Below are 20779 nucleotides of genomic sequence, written 5' to 3' on the forward strand. Positions count from 1 at the left end.
TTATTGTATGATAGGGTCGTCGAAAATCATTATTGTTTAATGCTAATGTTTATATATATGTATATACATGTATGTATGTGTGTCATTGTCTGATAAGATCATGATTGTTTTATGCTAATGTTTATATATATGTATGTATCTACATATCTATGTCACTATATGACAGGGTTGTCAGGGATCATTCTTATGGAGGAATGATTGCTTATGCAGGTGAATGGCGTGAAGAGATTCCTGGTCTTATGGGGAATCAAGTGGGAAGAGTAGTCCTGACCGATCTATGAGGTCAGTGTCATGTGGATATTATTTGATAGTACTATGCATGTGTTTATGTTATCGACAAACTATGCTGAGGGATACATCAGTGGAATGAAAGTAGTGTGATTTGCAGCATGAGGGGACAAGCGTAGACAGTGGAAAGACACTGGAAGTAAGGTTGCCTGGTAGACATTGTATGGCTTTTGGGTGTGCAATACTACTGTTGTGTATCTATTGTACATGAAGTACATATGGTGTTGTGTGCATGTTGCATATATATTGTTCTGTGCATGTTTCATTTGCGGTACTGTGTACATATAGTGTTGCGTGCATGTTGCATATATTGTACTGTGTACATATAGTGTTGTGTGTGTGTTGTATAGCGGTGCTATGTACATATGGTGTTATGCACATATTGTATATGCGGTGCTATGTACATATGGTGCTATGTACATGTTGTATATGTAGTATTGTGTACATAGGATGTTGTGTGCTTGTTGTATATGTGGTGTTGTGTGTATATTGCATATGCATTGTTGGGTATAGATGGTGCTATGTACATGTTGGATATGCAATTTTGTGTACATATCGTACTGTGCGCATGTTGGATATGCGGTGTTGTCCGCATGTTGGATATGTGGTGATGTGTACATATGGTGCTATGCATATGTTGTATATGTAGTGTTATGTACATATAGTGTTGTGTGCATGTTGTACATGTGGTGCTATATACAAATGGTGTTGTGTGCATGATTGTACATGTGGTGTTGTGTACATGTTGTACATGTAGTTTTGTGTGTAGGTGGTGTTGTGTACATGTCATGCATGTGGTGATGTGTACATGTGGTGTTGTGTACATGTAGTGCATGTGGTGTTGTGTACATGTGGTGTTTTGTACACATTGTATAGGTGGTGTGATGTATAAGTGGTGTTATGTACACGTTGTGTAGGTGGTGTCGTGTACATGTGATGTTGTGTACACATTGTACAGGTGGTGATGTGTACAAGTGGTACTAATGTACATGTGGTATTGTGTGCATATCATACATGTTGCGCTGTGTACATGCGGTACTACATATGTGCACTGTGTAATCATGGCATCGTGACAAGTGTATCCGTTGTGTTGTACTCTGTGTACGTATGTGTATTATGTTGTACACCATATGTAGGAGTATGTATTGTGTTGTATTGTACACCGAGGGTAGGTGAATGTGTCATGATGTATATCATGTGTAGGTGTATGCATTATGTGGTGTCATACGGTATATGTGGATGTATGTGTTGTGATGTACATTGTGTATGTGTACGTGGTTGAAGAGAAGGTACTAGGTGTTTGTTGGGTGTGGCAACTGATCCGGCGTGTGTATGAAAATGACAAAGGATAAAGGTAGAAGCGAAGGACCGATTAAAGGATAAGTATTAGTATTTTATTTCAATTTTACTATGTATGTGATCTAAGATTCTGGTTTATGATGGTTACATGTGATCTATGATTTTGACAATGATGGTTGTGTTTTGAGCTAACCAGATGTGATAAGTTTATACATGATGATTGGATCAAACAACTAGTTTGACTTGTTGTGACAAGAAGTGAACAAAATTGCAAGTGTACCTTATTGACAAACCACAAAGGAGGTATGGTGTGAATTTATTTCAATCTATTTTGAATCTAATGGAAGTTATGTGCTTGGAACAAGAGATCATGGGAATGCTCAATTGGGTGATTGGAATTTTCTATCAAAGCATGTTAGCAACAACAATGAAAGGAATTGGAGCAGGCAGTAATATGTTGGCAGAGCATTCAGGATCAGGGCCATTGTGGGACTCTGGTACCCAATATTGTCCACTGATTTCCATGAGCATGTTATGGCTGGTATGATGGTTTTGAGGCATGTATATGCCTTGGTTGTTTAACCTTCCGATGCGAGGAAGCCTTGCCAAGGGATGGATTGCCCGGGATAGGGGATGTCAGGGAACTTAGAAGGTGAGTGACTGCATGGAAGGGGGTGACCGGATTGCCCAAGGGACTGTGTAGCAGAGAAGGGAAGGTTGAGAATGGATTTGTTTTGGTCACTAGCATTTCCATTAGATGCACATTGGGAGTGTGCCCTGGAATAATGATCCAGTAATTCTTCACTGAGAGGACAAGTGGCGCAAGATTGTAGCACTGGACATGGATGCAGCTTTGACTTTGGAAGTGGATTTTGGACTTCCTAGGAAGGAGGTGAATCCCGATACTACTTTTTAGGGTGGAGATGTGAGCCTCTAGATTCCCTTATTGTGGATGCAGGCATCGTATCCTTTTATTGGTCAGTTGAGAAAATGTGCATATGTGCATATGTGTATATGTGTATATTATTGTAAATATTGCATTAAGTTGGATTTATAAAGCTCCGTGAACAATATGGTTATTTGTTGGTTGAAGCAAATGTGCATAAGTATATGTGGTTGTGATTGTAAATACTACCATGACCTGTGTTATAAAGCTCCAATTAGCGGTATGGGTGTCATGTCGTTATGGTTTCCATGTTGTTATGTTTCTCATTTTGGTTTGCTTCTCAGCAGGATGATCATTGTAAATACTACAACGAACTGTGTTATAAAGCTCCATGGGCAACATGTTTTGTTTTTTGCGGTGTACTCGTTTATAGGTGTCATTGAACACCAAGGACGGTGTTCCCCCAATGGGGGATGGTTCTGTAACAAACATGGTTAAAAATTCATGTCAAAGAAATATAAGACCAAGGTCATGGGACACATATTCCAGGCTAAATATTGGGCAAAAAATCCTAGTGGGTGTTCATTTCGGTTATTATGGCTAAAGGAAATTGACAAAGGCTTTAGAAAGGAAAAGTGGCATTAATTGACATTTTATTTATGAAAATAAAGGAAATTAGGAGAAAAGGAATGTGAAAGGTCACAATTTGCATGTGAGGAGGAAATTGAAGGAAAATAATGGAAAATGAAGAAAATAGAGGCCTCATTAATAAAAAGGATTATAAGGATCAGTTCACAAGATTTTTGACAATTTTTGGTTGGAGCTCTCTCTCTAACACTCTTAGAGCACTCTAGCATTGAATCAAGGAAATCAAAGGAAGAGCAAAGAAGGCAAAGGGAAGCAACGCTCAAGCAAGGAAGAGTAGGATCAAGTAGCTGTAGCAGGATTACTTGCATGTATCGATTTTCATGTGTGGTTTCCTTGCTAGATTTGGCATGCATGGTACATGCATGTGAATATTTGGTTCTCTTGTTGTCGTTGACATGGGTTTTGTCAAGTGTGACAGTGATTTTCAACCTTGCCTGGTCATTTCCAGATAGCCATGGTGTGATGGGTTCTCTTTTATTTGGTTAAGTTTGATTGCCAGATGGTTTCAAAGCTAAGTGAGATGGTCTCTTAAGAATAACACAAGGCCCAAGAATCCCTAGACCAGAGAAGGTGGGATTGCGGTAAAGTCAAATTTTGTGTACCTTAGTGGGCCTAGGAATCCTCGACCGATGAATGGCGGGATATACGGTAAAACGTAGAGGCGTGTGCCCTTGATTAGGCATAGGAATCATCGATTGGTGAATGACGGGATATACAATAAATCCTAGAGGGTGGAGTCTCGATTAGACCTAGGAATCCTCGACTGGTGAATGGTGGGATATAGGGAAAAGCCTAGAGGCTAGGTGGTTGACAAATTCCTCATGGAATAGGTGGAGAAATCCGGTGGCATCCATGCTTGTTTAGGGCCTAGGGATCCGATGGGGATTGTGGCAAAGCTTGAGGAAACTTGGATTTGTTTTGTTGTGAGTTCTACATTCATGCTTGGAATATGGCACAAGAGTGATTAGCTAAAAGAAAGATTGGTTCAACATAATCTATGGTTGGGTGGTACGTGGATGTCCCTGGCTTGGTTGGCTTTTGCATATGATAATAAGAGCTCTTTCCCTCTTATGTTCTATGTGTAAATGTACTTGTTAATATGTGGTTTTTATGGTTGTGTTATCCTTGTTATTTTGTTGGTTACAGGCTGGTTATAAGCATGGTTTATGATAGACTTTGGTTATGCCTTTCGTCATGTTTTGATTAGTAAATGAATGAATGGTGAATGTATGACCTAATAGATGTTATTGCAGCTATTATGAGAAGGCACTAGAACTTCTTGGTTTTCAGATAAGTATCAGACCCCTATGTTTAGATGTGTATTTATGACCTGTATATTTCATGTTGGTGATATGTTTGACAAAATGTTTGTCATGGTTAGGTCTTGTTAGGTCAAATTATTGTCTAAACTTTCTATGGAAGGATTTTATCTTGTGTCATTCATGGTTCTGGAAAGTTTCATTAAGTTATGGGCAGAGGTCTGGATCCTAGCTTGAAAAAGTGGCTTAAATCCCGCGGTCACAAGCACAAAACTGGGTGAAAAAGACTGTAGTCTCTCCCTTGTAGGCATCATGCATGTGATTGGAGGGTTTCAGTCAAAATCAGGCAGTGTTGTGTCAATGTCTGGGATATCAAGCCACTAAAAAGAGGTTTAATTCAGGGTATGGGCACTTGGAAGGGTGGTTTAGCCCTTGGAGGTCCTATAACACCTAATAGGGAAGTCATTAAGGGTTTTGGTTTGTCGATTTCACTTCCTTAAGGTGATCTAGGAGGTTGAATCATATCATAGTAACTCTTTGTAACATGTTTACTCCGTTTAGCCGGTAACTTGGGTAAATGTGGGAGGAGGGCATTACAGGTTGTTATCTCTCCCACCTAGGTTCAATTCACTATGAGTGACATGATGATGAGAAAAAATCATTGTAATGGCTACATGCCTATGAATATTGTTATATTGACCCTCACCCTCACCCTCAAGATGAGAGAGAGGATGATTTCCCTTGCAAAAAAAATATTATTTGTGTTGGCATACAACATAAAAGGCCGTCTCAAAACCAAAGAGAACACAAATAAAAAAAGAAGTGGAAATTCTTATAATGGAGAGCTTATAACGTAAGCAAAATTCCTAGAGCCAATGCTTGAAACAATCTAGGCAAACGCGAAACTCCCTGAAATGGAAGGGGGGAGAGGAGGGGCCTCACTTGCAATTAAAATTAAGACTAAAACACACACATAATCCAAACTAAACTTACAAAAATCACCAAGCTTTCTTGCAAACTTGAAAACTAGATTCTCCACCTCTGAATTCCACATTGAAGAGCCATAATCCAACATTGACGAACGAAGTTTTTTTTGATGGCTTCAAAATCACGCAAGACCAAGAAACTGGGCATGTGAAGGTGTGTCTTAGGTTTCTTCTCATTATTGAACTTATTATACAACTATGCTCCCTTGCTATTTGCCATATGAAGCCTTAATAGCATGCTATGTGCCTCAATCCTCATATTAAAGTAATATTGGAATGAGTTGAATATAACCAATACCATTAACTTTGATGACCCCCACATTTAGGGATTTTGCTTGATTAACAACTCGTAACACATTAATACTTGATACAAATGAATTTGGTTTCTTCTTGCCTAGCTTGAACTAGCATTAATGCCAATAAATTATTAATTGGGGTGATGTTACGCATTAATACTTGATACAAATGAATTTGGATGATATCAGGAAAGTTCTTATTGCTTTTGGGTTTGATCACAACTGGGTTAGATGGGTCATGGCCCTGGTCACTTCTTCCAACTTTTCAATTTTGGTTAATGGTTCTCCCTCGGAGACTTTTATTCCTTCAAGAGGACTTAGGTAGAGAGACCCACTCTCTCCCTTTCTCTTCATCCTCATGATGGAAGGATTGAGTCGGTCTATCAAGCATGCAAAAGAAGTAGGTAAGATTAAGGGTCTTCAACTGTCTGACAATGGACAGGCCTTGACTCACCAACAATTTGTTGATGATACCATGTTGCAGGGAATCCCCACGGTCAAAGAAGCTCTTGCGTATAAACAAATCCTGAGTGACTTTGCCATGGCTTCAGGTATGGAAGTTAATCTCTCCAAATCTATTTTTTTTTTCATTAATACTAATATTGCTATTCAGAGGAATATCTCCAGACTTCTGGGCTTTCAAAGGGATATCCTCCCATCAAAATATTTGGGAGTTCCTCTAACTGCCAAACCTTTGCACAAGAGCATTTGGGAGCCAGTGATTAATAAGATGCAGGATAAAATCAGGAAATGGACCATTAGATCATTAAACTTGGCGGGTAGGTTGGTGCTCACAAAGGCTGTTCTTCAATCAATCCCAATCTTCATGCTCTCAGCTCTCCTAGCTCCAAAAGGAGTCTTGCAACAATTCAGATCCATACAAAGAGATTTTCTTTGGGGGAAGGGGGAGGAAAGAAAGAAATGGGCCTTGGTTGCCTGGGATAAAATCTGCAAACCTAAAAACCATGGGGGACTTGGATTGGATGATCCGAAGATCCTTAGCAAGGTTTTAGGGGCTAAATTATGGTGGCGCTGGGTCAAAGATCCAAAGGCTCAGTGGGCTAGTATCTGGAAAGAAAAATATGCCAGCACTTGGCGTAATAATGATCACATAAGAATGTCTAGATGTATAAAGGGCTCACACATCTGGAATAAGGCCTGGGAGAACAAAGGAAGACTGCGTTATGGTCTGTGGAGGCCATTGCCTTGAGCTTGATGGAGAATTCTTGACTGGGGCACCCAATTAATGGTGCCTGCAAGGCGCTATGAATTCCCTTCATTTTGGCTTGGGAGGGGACGCGGGCGGCCACATGGCCAGTCCTCCCACCGCCCGTCCATCTAATCACCATTAATGTCATGGTTATCACCTGCATCCGAGTGTGCTTCTTCACTCTGTACCAATTCACTCTGCACCAATTCATTGTAATCCTTTAGTTGGGGTGCAGTGACAATAGTGTTAAGCGAGCCTGCATGTAGAGTCCGGCCACTGTCCACTCCTTTGTTAGCTAAGAGATCAGCCACTTTGTTGCCATCCCTGCGGATGTGTTTGAAATCTTCACTGTATTATTATTGATTAATTATAAAATAAATATATAGATGGTTCTATCTTCACCTTCACCAAATATAAATGAATTATTATTTAAGAAAAAAAATATATAATAAAAATAATTTAACTTTTGTCCACTGTGTATTGGATAGACGATGATTAGGTGCTCTCTGTTAAGACACTCTTTGATGTGAAGGTACTAGTTCAATTCTTCGCCAGATGGAAGTGATATATAGACATGATAAAGATGTAGTCTTACAAAACTTCCAAAAAAATTTAATAATTTAACTTTTAAACAAGCTATTGACAACAAATGAGAGCATGCATGCATTGACAACAGATCATCATCATGCATTGACAACAGATCAACAAACTACATGCAGATGGTCTCACAACATTTAATTTCAACCAAGCATTACTCGATTATGCCATAAATAAATTAAAAAAAAATAAAAAAATCTCATTTAAGCCAAAGTTTCATCGCTGACCTCGAGAAGAGGCCAAATAAGAACCTCAAAACATTTGATTGGTTAACATGACCTCGAGAAGAGGCCAAATAAAAACTCAAAACATTTGATTAGTTAACATAAAACAGTCACAATGTTTAATTGGCTGAGAAAAAGGCGAAAAAAAACTAAAACACATGTACAACAAAAATTTAACTAATATCAACACTTTTTCCAAAACATTTTTAATATCCGCCCATTTTCCAAAATATTTTTTAATATCCCCACATTTTCAAAGCATTTCGATTACAAAAGTCCCTCCCAAGTCCCTTTGTACAGAAACCAATAACCAACCCACTCCAATTATACATATATTTTAATACCAAAACCATATTCAAAACTTAAATACACATATACTATATTCCCCTTTATTATTATTAAACATGCACTAACTCACAAAACATGAAGTTACAATTTTTTTTTGAATTAACTTCTTTCCACCTGCACCAACAAAACATGAAGTTACTTTTTACTTTATAAGATGGTACACCTCACCTCCTTGTGCGCACACCATCAATCTCTCACCCACACAATTTATAGCCTTCATCTTATGACTTGTATAAACACGGTTTTCTCTTCTCAGTTCTGGGTCTTCAAAACAAATCCCAGAGAAATCTGATTCTGGTTTACAAAACAAAGCACAGAGAAATCTGAGAGCGTGTCTGAACATCCTTGAATCTGAACCACTGCCAGACGGTTCAATCTGTAAAAGCATAGATCTGGCGAAGACGGGTTCTTGCATCATCGAATCAGCCAAAGGCAGTGGCTAGATCTCGTCGTGCCCTGTGATTCAAACTCCATATCACCTAAAAGTAAAGCGAGAATGTCGGGATTCGACTCATATGTTGGTGGCGGAGACGAGCTCGCGGGAGGCCCAACTCGGCCGTTTGACGATGGCTACATCGGCTATGATCCTCGCTTGCCCTCACAGAGGTTCGATTCCTCCTTCAGGTCGCCGGATCAATTCCCCGTCGACGATACTGACGCCGACGCTGATGAGGTTAAGGACGCCGACGACTTCGACAACGGAAACGGCTACGAGGTTCCTCCGGCACCCGTTTACCATTCAGAGGACGAGGCTGCCCCGCAGCAGCCAGACACTCCCCCCATGTTCAGTCAAAGCTTCGGATCATCCTCTCAACATGTCGATTTTGGGGGCGATTACTCTCCCCAAGCCTCTGAGATCAACGGCAAGCCCTTTGAAGTGAATGGACTTTATGGCATGGCACCGCTCGCTTCCGATGGCCCAATTCTTCCCGCCCCCGAAGAAATGCAGGAGGAGGGTTTCATGCTTCGCGAATGGAGACGGTAACTCCCTACATCTTGAAATTTCTTTCTTTGTTATATGTCACTTATCGTAAACAAAATTCATCGTCTGATCTGCTTACTTAATGCAAAATTTCAACAGTGATACCCTAGATTTAACCCTGATTTGCTCTGTTAGGGTAAAATTCAATAGTTTAATTGGAGATTTGCTTTATTTGATGAAATTCAGCATCCAGAACATTAGATATGTTAACTGGTTTATTAAATCAAAAGAAATTTAAAGGGTTGTTGATGAATCTGACTTAACAAACCAGGTCGACTTTCAGGACTCTAATATTAATGGCCATTTCCCATAGCTTGCTAAAACAAAATGAGTTTTGAGTTTAGTTAGTGATCCCCCCTGTTGTAAAGAGTTTCGTTTAAGGCATTGTGTCCTATATAACAGATAGACTTTTAAAAATGCATAACTTAGTCCAATCATCAATATGGGTTCGTGTGAAATGGCCACAATTGGGATAATTTAGATTTTAACAAATCCTATCACAGGAGTTTCTTGCAAGCGTCTGGTTTCAAATATCTCCGGGAAATGTACTGTTCTTTTCCTATTTATCTCCCCTGGTCTTAATATTCTTCCTATTTGTAGCCCTGATTGACGGTATTTCGCGGTGCCATTATGACTTTCTCTCAAGTTCTTCCGATTTTCCTAGATTGTTAGGTTGCTAATTTTGAGTTTTTAGATCAAAATTCACGCTTGAAGACATTTTCCAATAAATTATCGATATTGCCCCATTTACACCGTACCTTTGTCACCTCGTTTTTTTGTTTGTTTTTTGTTTTAACATTTATACTAATTTTGATGTTATATCATTTATTTGACATTTCTAGGAGTTGTGCTTGGGCTCCCACATTGTATTCATAGTGGTTGTACTCTTCAGTCCCATTGACCTATTTTTGTGGTCATTTATCGTACATTAATAAAATTATTTTATCTTATATGGTAAGCTTCTATCTGGACCCTCTGCAATATATTCCCCGAAACTATACTTGCAACATTGGTTTCAACATTGCCTTAAGTTTCTCAACTTCTATTTAAAGAAGGGGAAAACGAGTTAAGATTTTATTATAAATTAATTGAATGTAGGCATATTTAGAAATCCAAAACTAAAGGTATGTGCCTTAGAATTGTTAAAATCCTGAAACTGGAAGTTGTTCAGACTTGCTCAAACTTGCCCTTTGTGAAATTATAGATAGAACTAAGAACTTAACTTGCCTTTATTAACAGCAGTAAAATGGTTCTTAAAAGACCAGAACGATAGTCAGTGTCAATCAATCTCGACATAAACATGAATTTCAATTTATATGGGTGATAATCTGTAACATTTATATATTTAGCTCAACTATTTTATTGAGTTGTTATTTTTATTTTATATTTTATAGAAATACCCCCATTCCCCAGCCTTCCTATGTCTCATTTTAATTGCCTTGTAACCGAAGAGGAACTTATATAAGCTGAATTCCCAGATGTTCAAGGACCCAATTTCCATTTTTTTGCTGATCTTATCTGTTTTTTTATGAATCTTGATGTTTATTGGCATTCCATTGATTTTTTAGACAAAAGATGTGGCTAATTACCAGCAAATTGTTGTTGATTATTAATTGGTTGCCATCATTACATGTTCTCTTGTAAGGCAATCATCATTGCCTTCAAAATGTTGTCCTGAAATTTCAAATAAACGAACATTTATTATGAATTGATCGCAATTGATAATTTCTTTTCACTTATTTCCTAATTTTAAAGACTGACAATTATGCTTGTTATGTCCATTGACTGATTTTTTTTCTAGATATTTTTCCTGTTCTTTTTATTTGGGTACCTTTAGTATCAGTGAGGTGCAACATCACGTAGTCACTTATTCTGGTAGTGTGACGCTATTGGCTTCGAGCACCTTGCTAAGCCACCATTCTTGTGCTTATGTAAGTTAGGTCCCTTTTCCAGTGTTTGGGTGGGGATATGCCCGCAATATCATTGAAATTTGTGCTTAATTCTAAATTGGTTCATTTGGTTGTCTTATGTTTCTCCATTTTCTTAATTTTATTTAACTCTTTTGTTATATGCTGAGCCCAAGTAATTTCATTTTTCATCTTGAAATGTTCTTTTTGTTGCCTACACATGAGCTTCTCTTTTGAATTGTCTAATTGCTGTGAAATGTAAAGGATTCCATTGTCAGTCCAACAAATGAGATCTTCCACTGAACTATTGAACTGAAAAATAGTTCACCTTGTCCCCTAATTCTAATGTTTTTCATTAAAGATGGTTCTTATTTTATTTTATTGACTGGAACAAAATGGTTTTTGATTTTTGATTTTGCGAAATATATTAGTTTACAACAGGGACACCCTGGCTAGGCTGATTTGTACTGATTAGCAATGCTTTGGCTGATTTCTTCCACTACTACCTCTCTTGGAGACGTAAGATTTAGTAGCAGAAACAAGTCAATATTTACTGACAATTGTAAAAAGCAGAAGCTGATTGAATCCTACTGCAAAAAATGGAGAGCTAACGATGTAGGATCCTTATAACAATACAATTTGTGAAGATGGTTGGTTGGCAGGTTTGGCTGTTGGCTGGATTTTTAAATAATTTTTTCACTCTTTCCTTGAATGGGTTTCAATTGGGTTTGAACCCCAGGATCTATGGCACCTCCCTGTTGGCAACATGCCTTGGGTGGGTGTTTCAACTGATTCAACCTTTTTTTTGAACCAAAACTGGGTAATTTATATTATTAAAACCTGTAGCTATGCTAGACAGCATCATTACATCGTACTATTTGCCCACTGATTTCAGCCAAGATAAACTGTTCCTTACACACAAAATGCAAAGCTTATGTATATCAGCTGGCAAAATTGTCCAGTACTTGTTGCTAATATAGATTCTACAGTTAATGTCTAATATGCTAATAGCTTTAAAATACATCAACTTAATGGAAAATATGATAGCCGGTGGCCTCTTACAAACCTATATTGGTTGGGACAGATTCCTGGTCCCCAATCTCATTTCCTCAATGAGCTGATACATAGTGCCCTCTTCCTTTAGTTCCTCTTGACCTGAATTCACAGACATTTGCTGATTGGATGCCCTGGATTGAGCATCTTTGTGTGTATCGCTCTGTTGCTACGATGTGATGATAATATTTCTTCTTGAGAATGTCTCATCATTTATGATTTTAGTAATCCTTTCAAATCTTTTGGTAAAAATTGAAAGGTCTTAACAGTTTGGGTGGTAGTAATACCAACACCTCAGTGATCTAGCAATTAAATTTGCATCATAACAAACTGTGGGGGCAAGTGCAAATTCTGTAGACCCTAGTTCTTGAGGTTGTTGTATTTCTCATCGTACATTTCCTCCTAATGTTACTGAATCATTGTTGTATGATGTTCCCAATATCTATGTTGTGAGATGGATTCCCTCTTCAATTTTGCCACGATAGTGTTCCTGTGAATCAGTGGTAGGTGTTGCAGCACTATCTTAAATTGCAACTCTCTGCTTCAATGTAATTTAATAAGCAATTATGAATATCAATCATGACATGGACAAGTCACTTAAGACCATTTTCCTCAAATTGTCAGAAATGTTTCCTTTCAAAAGTACAATTTGTTTCTTGGTTACATTAATACTTGTTCTGTAATTGCTTTACGTGTTACGTAATCAATTTTTGCTGTTACTTTTTTAATTAAAAGCCTAACTTTCAGTGTGTTATTATGGGCTTCAGTTGTGATCTGCTTCAGTTCTTTGATCTAAATTTTTTAATTTTAATTTTAATTTTTAAAACCGGAATGAGAATTTCTGGAGAATCAGTAACTTTGATCAGATCGGTTGCCAATATTACACCAGATACAACTATTTCATAAATGCCACTAATGGAGCAGTTACAACATGTCTCCAGAGACTTGAACCTGCAGCTGGGAAACAAACTGTTCATAAACCACTCAATATAAGACCCTTTGATTTTTTTAATGTCTGGTAGTTTGAACATTTTATTTGATCGATCCCTTGATTCCTCCAAAAATGCAGTTGGAATATCTAACCATTTTCTCTACCTCTTTTGAGATTTTATTGTAGTATTTCAAATACAATCTTTTTGGTTTTCTCAATTATACGTATTTCCTCTTCCTTCCTTCTTTTTCTCAGTTATAACTTATCTATATATATATATACACACATATATAATCTGTTTTTTGTGTTTTGTGCTTTTTTGGCTCTGTTTCTTGAGAGATACAGATGATCTATTGAGAAACAGAGGCCATTTGGCTATTTCTTGAGAAATGGTTTTCTGTCTAGGAACAGGAAACAACTGCCAAAAACAGTATGTCTAGTGTTGTTTTTGTTTTGGATGTTTTTTTTCAGAAATGACACTCCTCTCAGGTGCTGTATCTGGTAACAAGGCTCAAAAAATTCCCTTAACTGTGCCATTTTGTTGGTAAGTGGTAGAATCTGTTGTCATAGAAGACCATGTCGCTTTAAGGTTTTCAAGTTATATATAGCTAAAGCTTGGGATGTAGCTTTGAATATTATGCCATTCTTTCTTTTTCTGTATAGCGGAGTAGAGGATGATTGCGTTGTTAATAACCCAAGAGGTTTCCCAAGCCTTAGTTTATGGTTGGTTGACATGTTACAGAAATATGTATAGATTATGCCATGCATTGCCTGTTTTTTTCCATAAACATCTAACAAATAGAAGCAAATCTATAATCCAGGTAACACTACAAGGGTAGAACCTATGCGTAAATGATTATATGCGAAGAGTGGAATGAACTCTAGGTGCAGTACTAGTAATCTTCGGCCCTGACTGCTTTATTGGTCCATACATATAAACTCTCAATCCTTCTAACATTCATAAATTTGGTAAAATAATTTGTTTCACACCATACATTTCATTTGATACATTACAGTTGTTCACTTCATTGAACTGTAAAAGTTAACACAGTTGGGTTGCTTGTTCATGGAATTTGCTATCCTTTCCTGCCTGGTAAACAGTGTCTTCTGCTGTCTGAATTGAACTCCTCTTAAGCTAAAAATTCCCTTTTTCCTTTAGGTTAACACTCTGTATTTATATGGTTTGTTTTCCTTTATTATCACCCATCTGTATCTGCATCTTGTTTTCCTTCTTTACAGGTTAGTTGACTGTACTATACTAGCAGATTGAACTTGGGCATTTATGCAGTTATATATATGTTGTTGAAAATTGAGTAGGAAAACATTTAAACTGGGTATTTATACAAATTTGTTCATTTCTTCTGTTCTCTGACTCATTTCCCTTAAGATGTTTGCTGGCGTCGTGGCATCTTCTATGGGTCACATATTCTCAGCAAGTAATAAGATTTTGAAATCACCCTCTCTCTTTCTCCCTGTCTATATTATTGTCATTAGATTTAAATGTGTGTCTTATCTTCTGAATCATTGTATGTTTTAGCAAGGACTCTGTTTTTACTGTACACTTTGTTTATCAGTCTCACTTGTTCATCTGAGTTCATCTTGTTGATCTACTTCTCCCTCCCTTTCTTTTGTAAGGCAAGGCAGGTGGGACCACCCACAAGGAATTTGAGCCGGTGACCTATCGCAAGGACTGCCTTAACAGTGCACACATTCACTGTCAAACCAAATCCCTGTGGGTGTTGATGCACTTCTCTTAGTAGGACTAGAAGGCAATGTTTGTTTTAGACTCTAGGGCATAAAATCCTTCTCTTTATTGTCATATTAACAAATCTTATTTTTTGTTGCATAATTCTAAAACAAATCACAATACATTGTGTAGTCTTTTTTTGTATATCACAATACATTGTGTAGTCTTTTTTTGTATTAGTAGAAATTAGAGGGAGTCTATTTTTCAAAAAGAATAGCTCGAAATTTAGTGAAATTATGCAAATGTCTACCATTTTCATGGAACAGTTTAGCTTACTAGTATTTAATGTTGTATAATTGAAGCAAATACTTCTGCTTTTAGCTTTAGGGGATTTGAGAAGTTTTGTGTGTTGTAATTCTGTCCTCTTTTTTCTTATTGGTTCATGAAGCAATAGAAGTAGCATTTTTAAAAAATGAGTCAAATCTTCATTCTCAATTATCAAATATTTTTGGTGCTGGTCCCTAGGGATTATATATATATAGAAGCCCTCTCTACCTGGTCAGAACTGGTAATTGAGATCTTACATATTTACTATTTAGTGAAATAGCTTCTGCAAATTAAGTCTTAAACAAAGGAATCATAATATATATTACAGATAATACCTGAACCGTGGAAGTCAAAGCTTTGAAGAAATGCGTGTCCCCCCGCAGGGTTGAAAAGAGAACAGTGGACTGCAAATGATAGTTTTTCCTTCAGTTTCTTTATCTTTTTCTGAGAAGCAGTTTGCTTAAAGTAATCCATAAATTGATGTACCTGGATTCAGAGAGCTACATAAAATTTTGGGAACTTGTGCTCATGAACCCTCTACCCCCAATCAATGGACCAGAATTTGAAAAATTGTGCAATGAAAGCAACTTGATATTTCCTAAATCACTGTTGATAGGTTTTCTTTATCGTAGGCTTTTTCTTAATAGCATTTTTAATGAAAATGAGTTTGTTTCTGATTCTACTATTCTCTCCTTTTTGTGGGTTTTTTTTTTTGGCTTGCAGTCAAAATGCTATTCGACTTGAAGAAAAGGAAAGAAGTGAGAAGGAGAGGCTGCATCAAATTATGGATGAGGCAGAAGCATTTAGAGAAGAATTCTACAATAAGAGGAAGATCCTCTGTGAGAACAATAAAAGCAACAACAGAGAAAAAGAAAAGGTGACCTGCATGTATATTCTGCATAAATCTGTCGTGTCGTCTATGTTTTTGCATCTTTTTCCATGTGGATAAAAAACACTGTTTTAACTGTTTTTTGAGCTGTAGACAATCATGGTATATGATTCTCAAATTGTTTGCATAAATCTGATCAGAGCTTCCTTAGTATGGTCATATTGTTGAGGTGGCTTTCCTTTGCATCATAATAAGTCTAAGCTGCTTGATTTGCACGTTGAAATTTGGCTTTCTTGTATGCAAGACTACATAATTCCTACAATTTCAATCTCCAGTCATCTAATTCCTGCCTGTAGTTTCTAATTTGTTTGTCATTCCTAAGATTATCTAAAGACATATCCTTCGAATTACACACATACATCCTAAACTTTGATATTAAATGATATGGGTATGAGTACTTGCCGGCAAGTTAGCAGCATTAACTTAGTACAAAGAAAATCATACAGGCACATGGCAGTTGATAACACTCAATGATTTTGTGGAAGCCACAGGGTGTTTTTTATTTAGTGATATCCCCTACTCTTCCCTGGAATAGATGGGGAGCAACTCAAGTTTCAACTGCTAGCCAAAATAGCCTCCTTGTTGGCAACATGCCTTGTGTTGATGCTTCACCCGACTGAGCTAACCCTTGGGGATTTTAAATTTTGATTTTTTCGAAGGTTCAATGAGTCGTGGTGAACTTGGGCTAGGTTTGCCTCGAATCCTCATTTCAGAAGTGACTCGACAAGAATATGCAAAATGCGAGTCATTGTCAAGTCTCACAACACTGCTATTATGTGTCCCAGATGATCCAATTGTTGGGTTGTTTAGATTATTGTTGACTCTTGAGGTAGAGTTTTGTTGCATCTTCAAACACAAATGAACTCTTTTTGTACATTCATTGGAATTGTTATTCATTTCAAGCTAGATATTCATATCAAGTATTCTGTATCTATTCATATTATTGCTTGAGACTTTAGTCATGAATGTGACTAGTACAATGAGGTCTCAATACTTACTTTGGTATGCTGAGAACTTTATTGACTGCTTGCTTTCTAGAACAGCTTTTCAAGATGCTCCTCATCTACATCTATTTAAAAATCAATAATTGTATAAATGTTGTCATCTGTGATCTAATCATGTAAGCTAACTTTATTTTACAATCCCCAATTTACTTAGAATGCCTTGTATGGTTGAAATTGGTGTGCCAGACTCGTGAGCTTGACTCTGCTGACAAACAAAATGAGTAAAATTGACTTGGGGTGATTAACATTTAGGGTCACTGAGTTAGACTTGGGTAAAATTTGGTCAACCTGAGTTTGACTCACCAAAATAGATGTACATGCTCAAATGCTGCGCCAAATGAGTCATTTGATTTTTAGCTTTTTGAGAGTTTTTCGTGAGGTGAACCAAAGTCTTGACTCTTCTGCATTGTCAAGTATTTCCTTGAGCAGAGGCTGGTAACATTAGTCGAAATCCTTGACACATAGGATGAGGTTCACCAGTGAACAAGTAGCTCAAGTTTTAGTTCCTTTCGGTGGAGCATTTCTTCCAATACCAAAACTCATACTATCATAGGTAAATTCCACTGGAAATGAGATTAGCAATTAAATAGCTCAGAGGTAGCTCTTTTTATACTTAAAATTGAGTGGTGCATACATTATGCTCATTGAAAGTTGAATTTAGGAACATTGATCTTTCACACAGTAATAAAGTATGTTATCACATTTATGCTTTGACAAAGCATGTTAATTGGATATAGCTTGCAGTATACTTACAGGTTAATCGGATATAGCTTGCAGTATACTTTACTAAAGTTATAAGTTTATAGAATTAATGTTAGCAGATGGTTACCTTGTTCAAAAGTGCCCACTGATAGTAACTAGTTACAGCATGCAATACCTTCATTTCACCTGTCATCAGCTAATATTTAATATTTGTTTCTAGCTTCATATGATTCTTTGACATGCTTTTTGGATTTATGCTTGCTAAATATTTAGGGCTGTCTTGAGACTACTATAGAAAAAGAAACATCACGGTTTCCTTTCCTTGGCGCACATTGGCAATTTTGTGAAGCATGCATGTAATTTGATCTCTGCCTTGATTATTGCTTATCTAGTGTATCACTTGGGCTTATACTAGCTGTTATTTCAAATGAATTTTGTATAACCATCATCATGCTTTTCAAGTTTCAAAAGTACAATTGCTTCAATCTCATCGTGGGACATCTTCTTAAAGGGTCTTACTATACAGGAATTTGTGACGGACATATTCGACTATGTTAATGCTGGTTTTCAATGTAGTTGGATTGTATCTAGCATTTGATACATCTCTCCCCGAAGCTACTCTTCCAAATCATGCATCATTCAAGTCATTCATGTTTCAACTGTGCTATATGTTAGATGTGCTGCACATGTGGTAAGATCTTATTGGTCAGCCAGCTAGGATGTCAGTCATAGGTGTGTTTTTGGGAGGCATTCGCCTGATGATTCTTATAAGCACTCCTTTCTTTAAGCGTCCACATAGTATGTGGCTCAACTGAAGCTTCAAGAGAATGGATGATTTGGATGATGGGCATATTCGTTCTGTAAAATAAGATGGCTATTAATTATGGTCACTAACGTGTCAAAAAGTTCCTTGCAGTGAATAATGCTGGCAATCGCTTGCCTTTCCTCAGAGATTTAAAGGGATGGATTGTGCTTACCAGCAAAATAAATTATCATGTCCATTCTGATTGCTGTTTGTTATCTATAGGTTGTTTATGTTAAGGTGAATTTTGGTATTGAGCAACAGGGAACTTAGCTATACCTATTAGGTGGTTGCTGCAACGGGTAAAATCAATTTGACCATGTATTAAGGACCAAGTACATTGCTTGTTATTTGTGATGTACAAGGAGATGTAGTCCACATCGTTTTTTTCCTTAAATATAAACAGTGAAGTTGGACATGATGGGCACTCCATTTCTCTGCATTAGCAGGTTATCAGATTTCAGATTATATCCTTTAATGGACATTGTGGCAGTCAGAATTGAATATTAAGATATTTTGCAAATCATTTGCTGGAGTACAGCAAATGGTTAAGTTCTGTAGAATGCTACATTTTCCCCTCTGTTAACAAATTGTCTGTTTATGTTGCATTTCCTTCTCTTCTATAGAATTGTCTTGTAGTTGTAGGTAAAGTTTATTTTGTCATTACTTATGATCTAGTTGTTGTGGGCAGGTTTACATGGCTAATCAGGAGAAATTTCATGCCAATGCTGATAAGAATTACTGGAAGGCAGTTGCAGAGATTATACCTCATGAATTACCTTCTTTTGAGACAAAACGAGGTGGAAAAGACAAAGATAAGAAAAAGCCGAGTATAGCTGTTAATCAGGGACCGAAACCTGGAAAGCCTACTGATCTCTCACGAATGCGGCAAATTCTTTTGAAACTAAAGCATAACCCGCCGCCTCATATGAAGGCTCCACCTCCGCCACCACCTCCAGCTGCTGCTAATGGTTCTGCCCCTGCTTCATCTACAGGAACAACTCCACCTTCAGGAACCGCTCCAGTTACAGCTTCATCCACAACGACAGTTCCAGCACCTATTTCAACAGCACCATCAGCTCAGCCAGTTATTGTTGGTTGATATTGTCGTGACGTTAGTGCTGATTGGAAACAAAATTTAAATAGAGTATCTGTCAAAGCTTTTCATTTTAGCTTAGCAGTCTGAGTCTCAGGTTTTGCTGTTTCTGTTATATTCTCCTTCTACCATTCTATGGCTTTAATTGATATGCTGGAGAATTTAGGTGTTGTCTTTAAATTTGTATCTTGTTGGAGCATGACACGAGGTTAGTTGTGATCTGAGAATCAACATAGACATGAGGTACTCATTTCCTTTTAAATTTTATTTGTATTTTTTCGTTGCTTGTGTTTTTGGTTAATTGACTTGCAAGTAGGTTGGCATGATCGACACAGGTAGTATAAGCAAAGTGGGGACTCAACTGTGTCATGGGGGCCCACTTGGCTGACCTAGACAATGGTATTCAACAGCTGGTTTACAGTTTTGCCTTTGTTATTTGCATAACACTTGCGTTGTACTACAATAAAGACTCTGAATTTATTCATGTGGTGCCATGATACTTTATTGCTTCTAGGTCCACAACATATGGTGTCTAACAAGTGCTGCCTCTCAGTAATGTGATGGTTTCTTATTTTCAAGGGTCTATTAGTAAGCATTTGCAGAATTTGTTTCTAATTAACACAAGCAGTTACAGAAAACGGAGCTATTCTTGCAACAGATCACTTTCAATGTGTAGTCATCTTTTATCTGCACAAGATTTGTAGTTACTACTCTCCTGTATATTGTTATAATTGAAATACTTCTATAAATACGAGGATATGGATGGAATTTTGATGTTTATGATTAAAATTCAAATTGGTTGATTTTATTGTGACATTAATTGTGATTTTTATTCCTTTAATGTATGAATGAAATGCTTGCTGCCACGAGCAGCATTCTTTGACAATCCTCTTCTCTGGATGGTAATGAAAATGCAATTTCTTAACCTGCCAATTGACTTATTTAACTATGCATAATGCTTCACATCATTTTTTGATTTTGACCTGGTGAAACACCTGGCTAAAACATAGCTCTATTCTTAAATAGGCACATTCTTTGACAATCCTCTTCTCTGGATGGTAATGAAAATGCAATTTCTTAACCTGCCAATTGACTTATTTAACTATGCATAATGCTTCGCATCATTTTTTGATTTTGACCTGGTGAAACACCTGGCTAAAACATAGCTCTATTCTTAAATAGGCACTCTCGCTCATGTGGTGGATTGGCAAGTCCACTGGCAGCTCAAACATGTGAATTGTAAAAGCCAAACTGAAATGGGCCTCTCCACTTTGTACTTTTCCTTAAATGTGGTTTTTTAGTGGGGTTCAAGTTGTTACACTAACGTTAATAGTTTGATGTTATTTTGATACACTTGT

The 20779-nt window shown here is 37.2% G+C and overlaps 1 protein-coding gene across 1 annotated transcript; it reads left to right on the forward strand.

Annotated features, from left to right (window-relative positions):
* Positions 1-8241: 8241 nt before the first annotated feature.
* Positions 8242-19905, forward strand: LOC149228202 (clathrin light chain 2-like). The gene is made up of 3 exons (XM_089378095.1): positions 8242-9022; positions 15652-15805; positions 19017-19905. The coding sequence occupies exons 1-3, from the start codon at positions 8538-8540 to the stop codon at positions 19425-19427; spliced, it is 1050 nt and encodes a 349-aa protein (XP_089234221.1). The 5' UTR covers positions 8242-8537; the 3' UTR covers positions 19428-19905.
* The last annotated feature ends 874 nt before the right edge of the window (positions 19906-20779 follow it).

This window comes from Pinus tabuliformis, chromosome J (genome assembly GCF_031772625.1).
Source record: "Pinus tabuliformis cultivar Carrire ecotype Pingquan chromosome J, CPIR1, whole genome shotgun sequence".
Classification (NCBI taxonomy): domain Eukaryota; kingdom Viridiplantae; phylum Streptophyta; class Pinopsida; order Pinales; family Pinaceae; genus Pinus; species Pinus tabuliformis.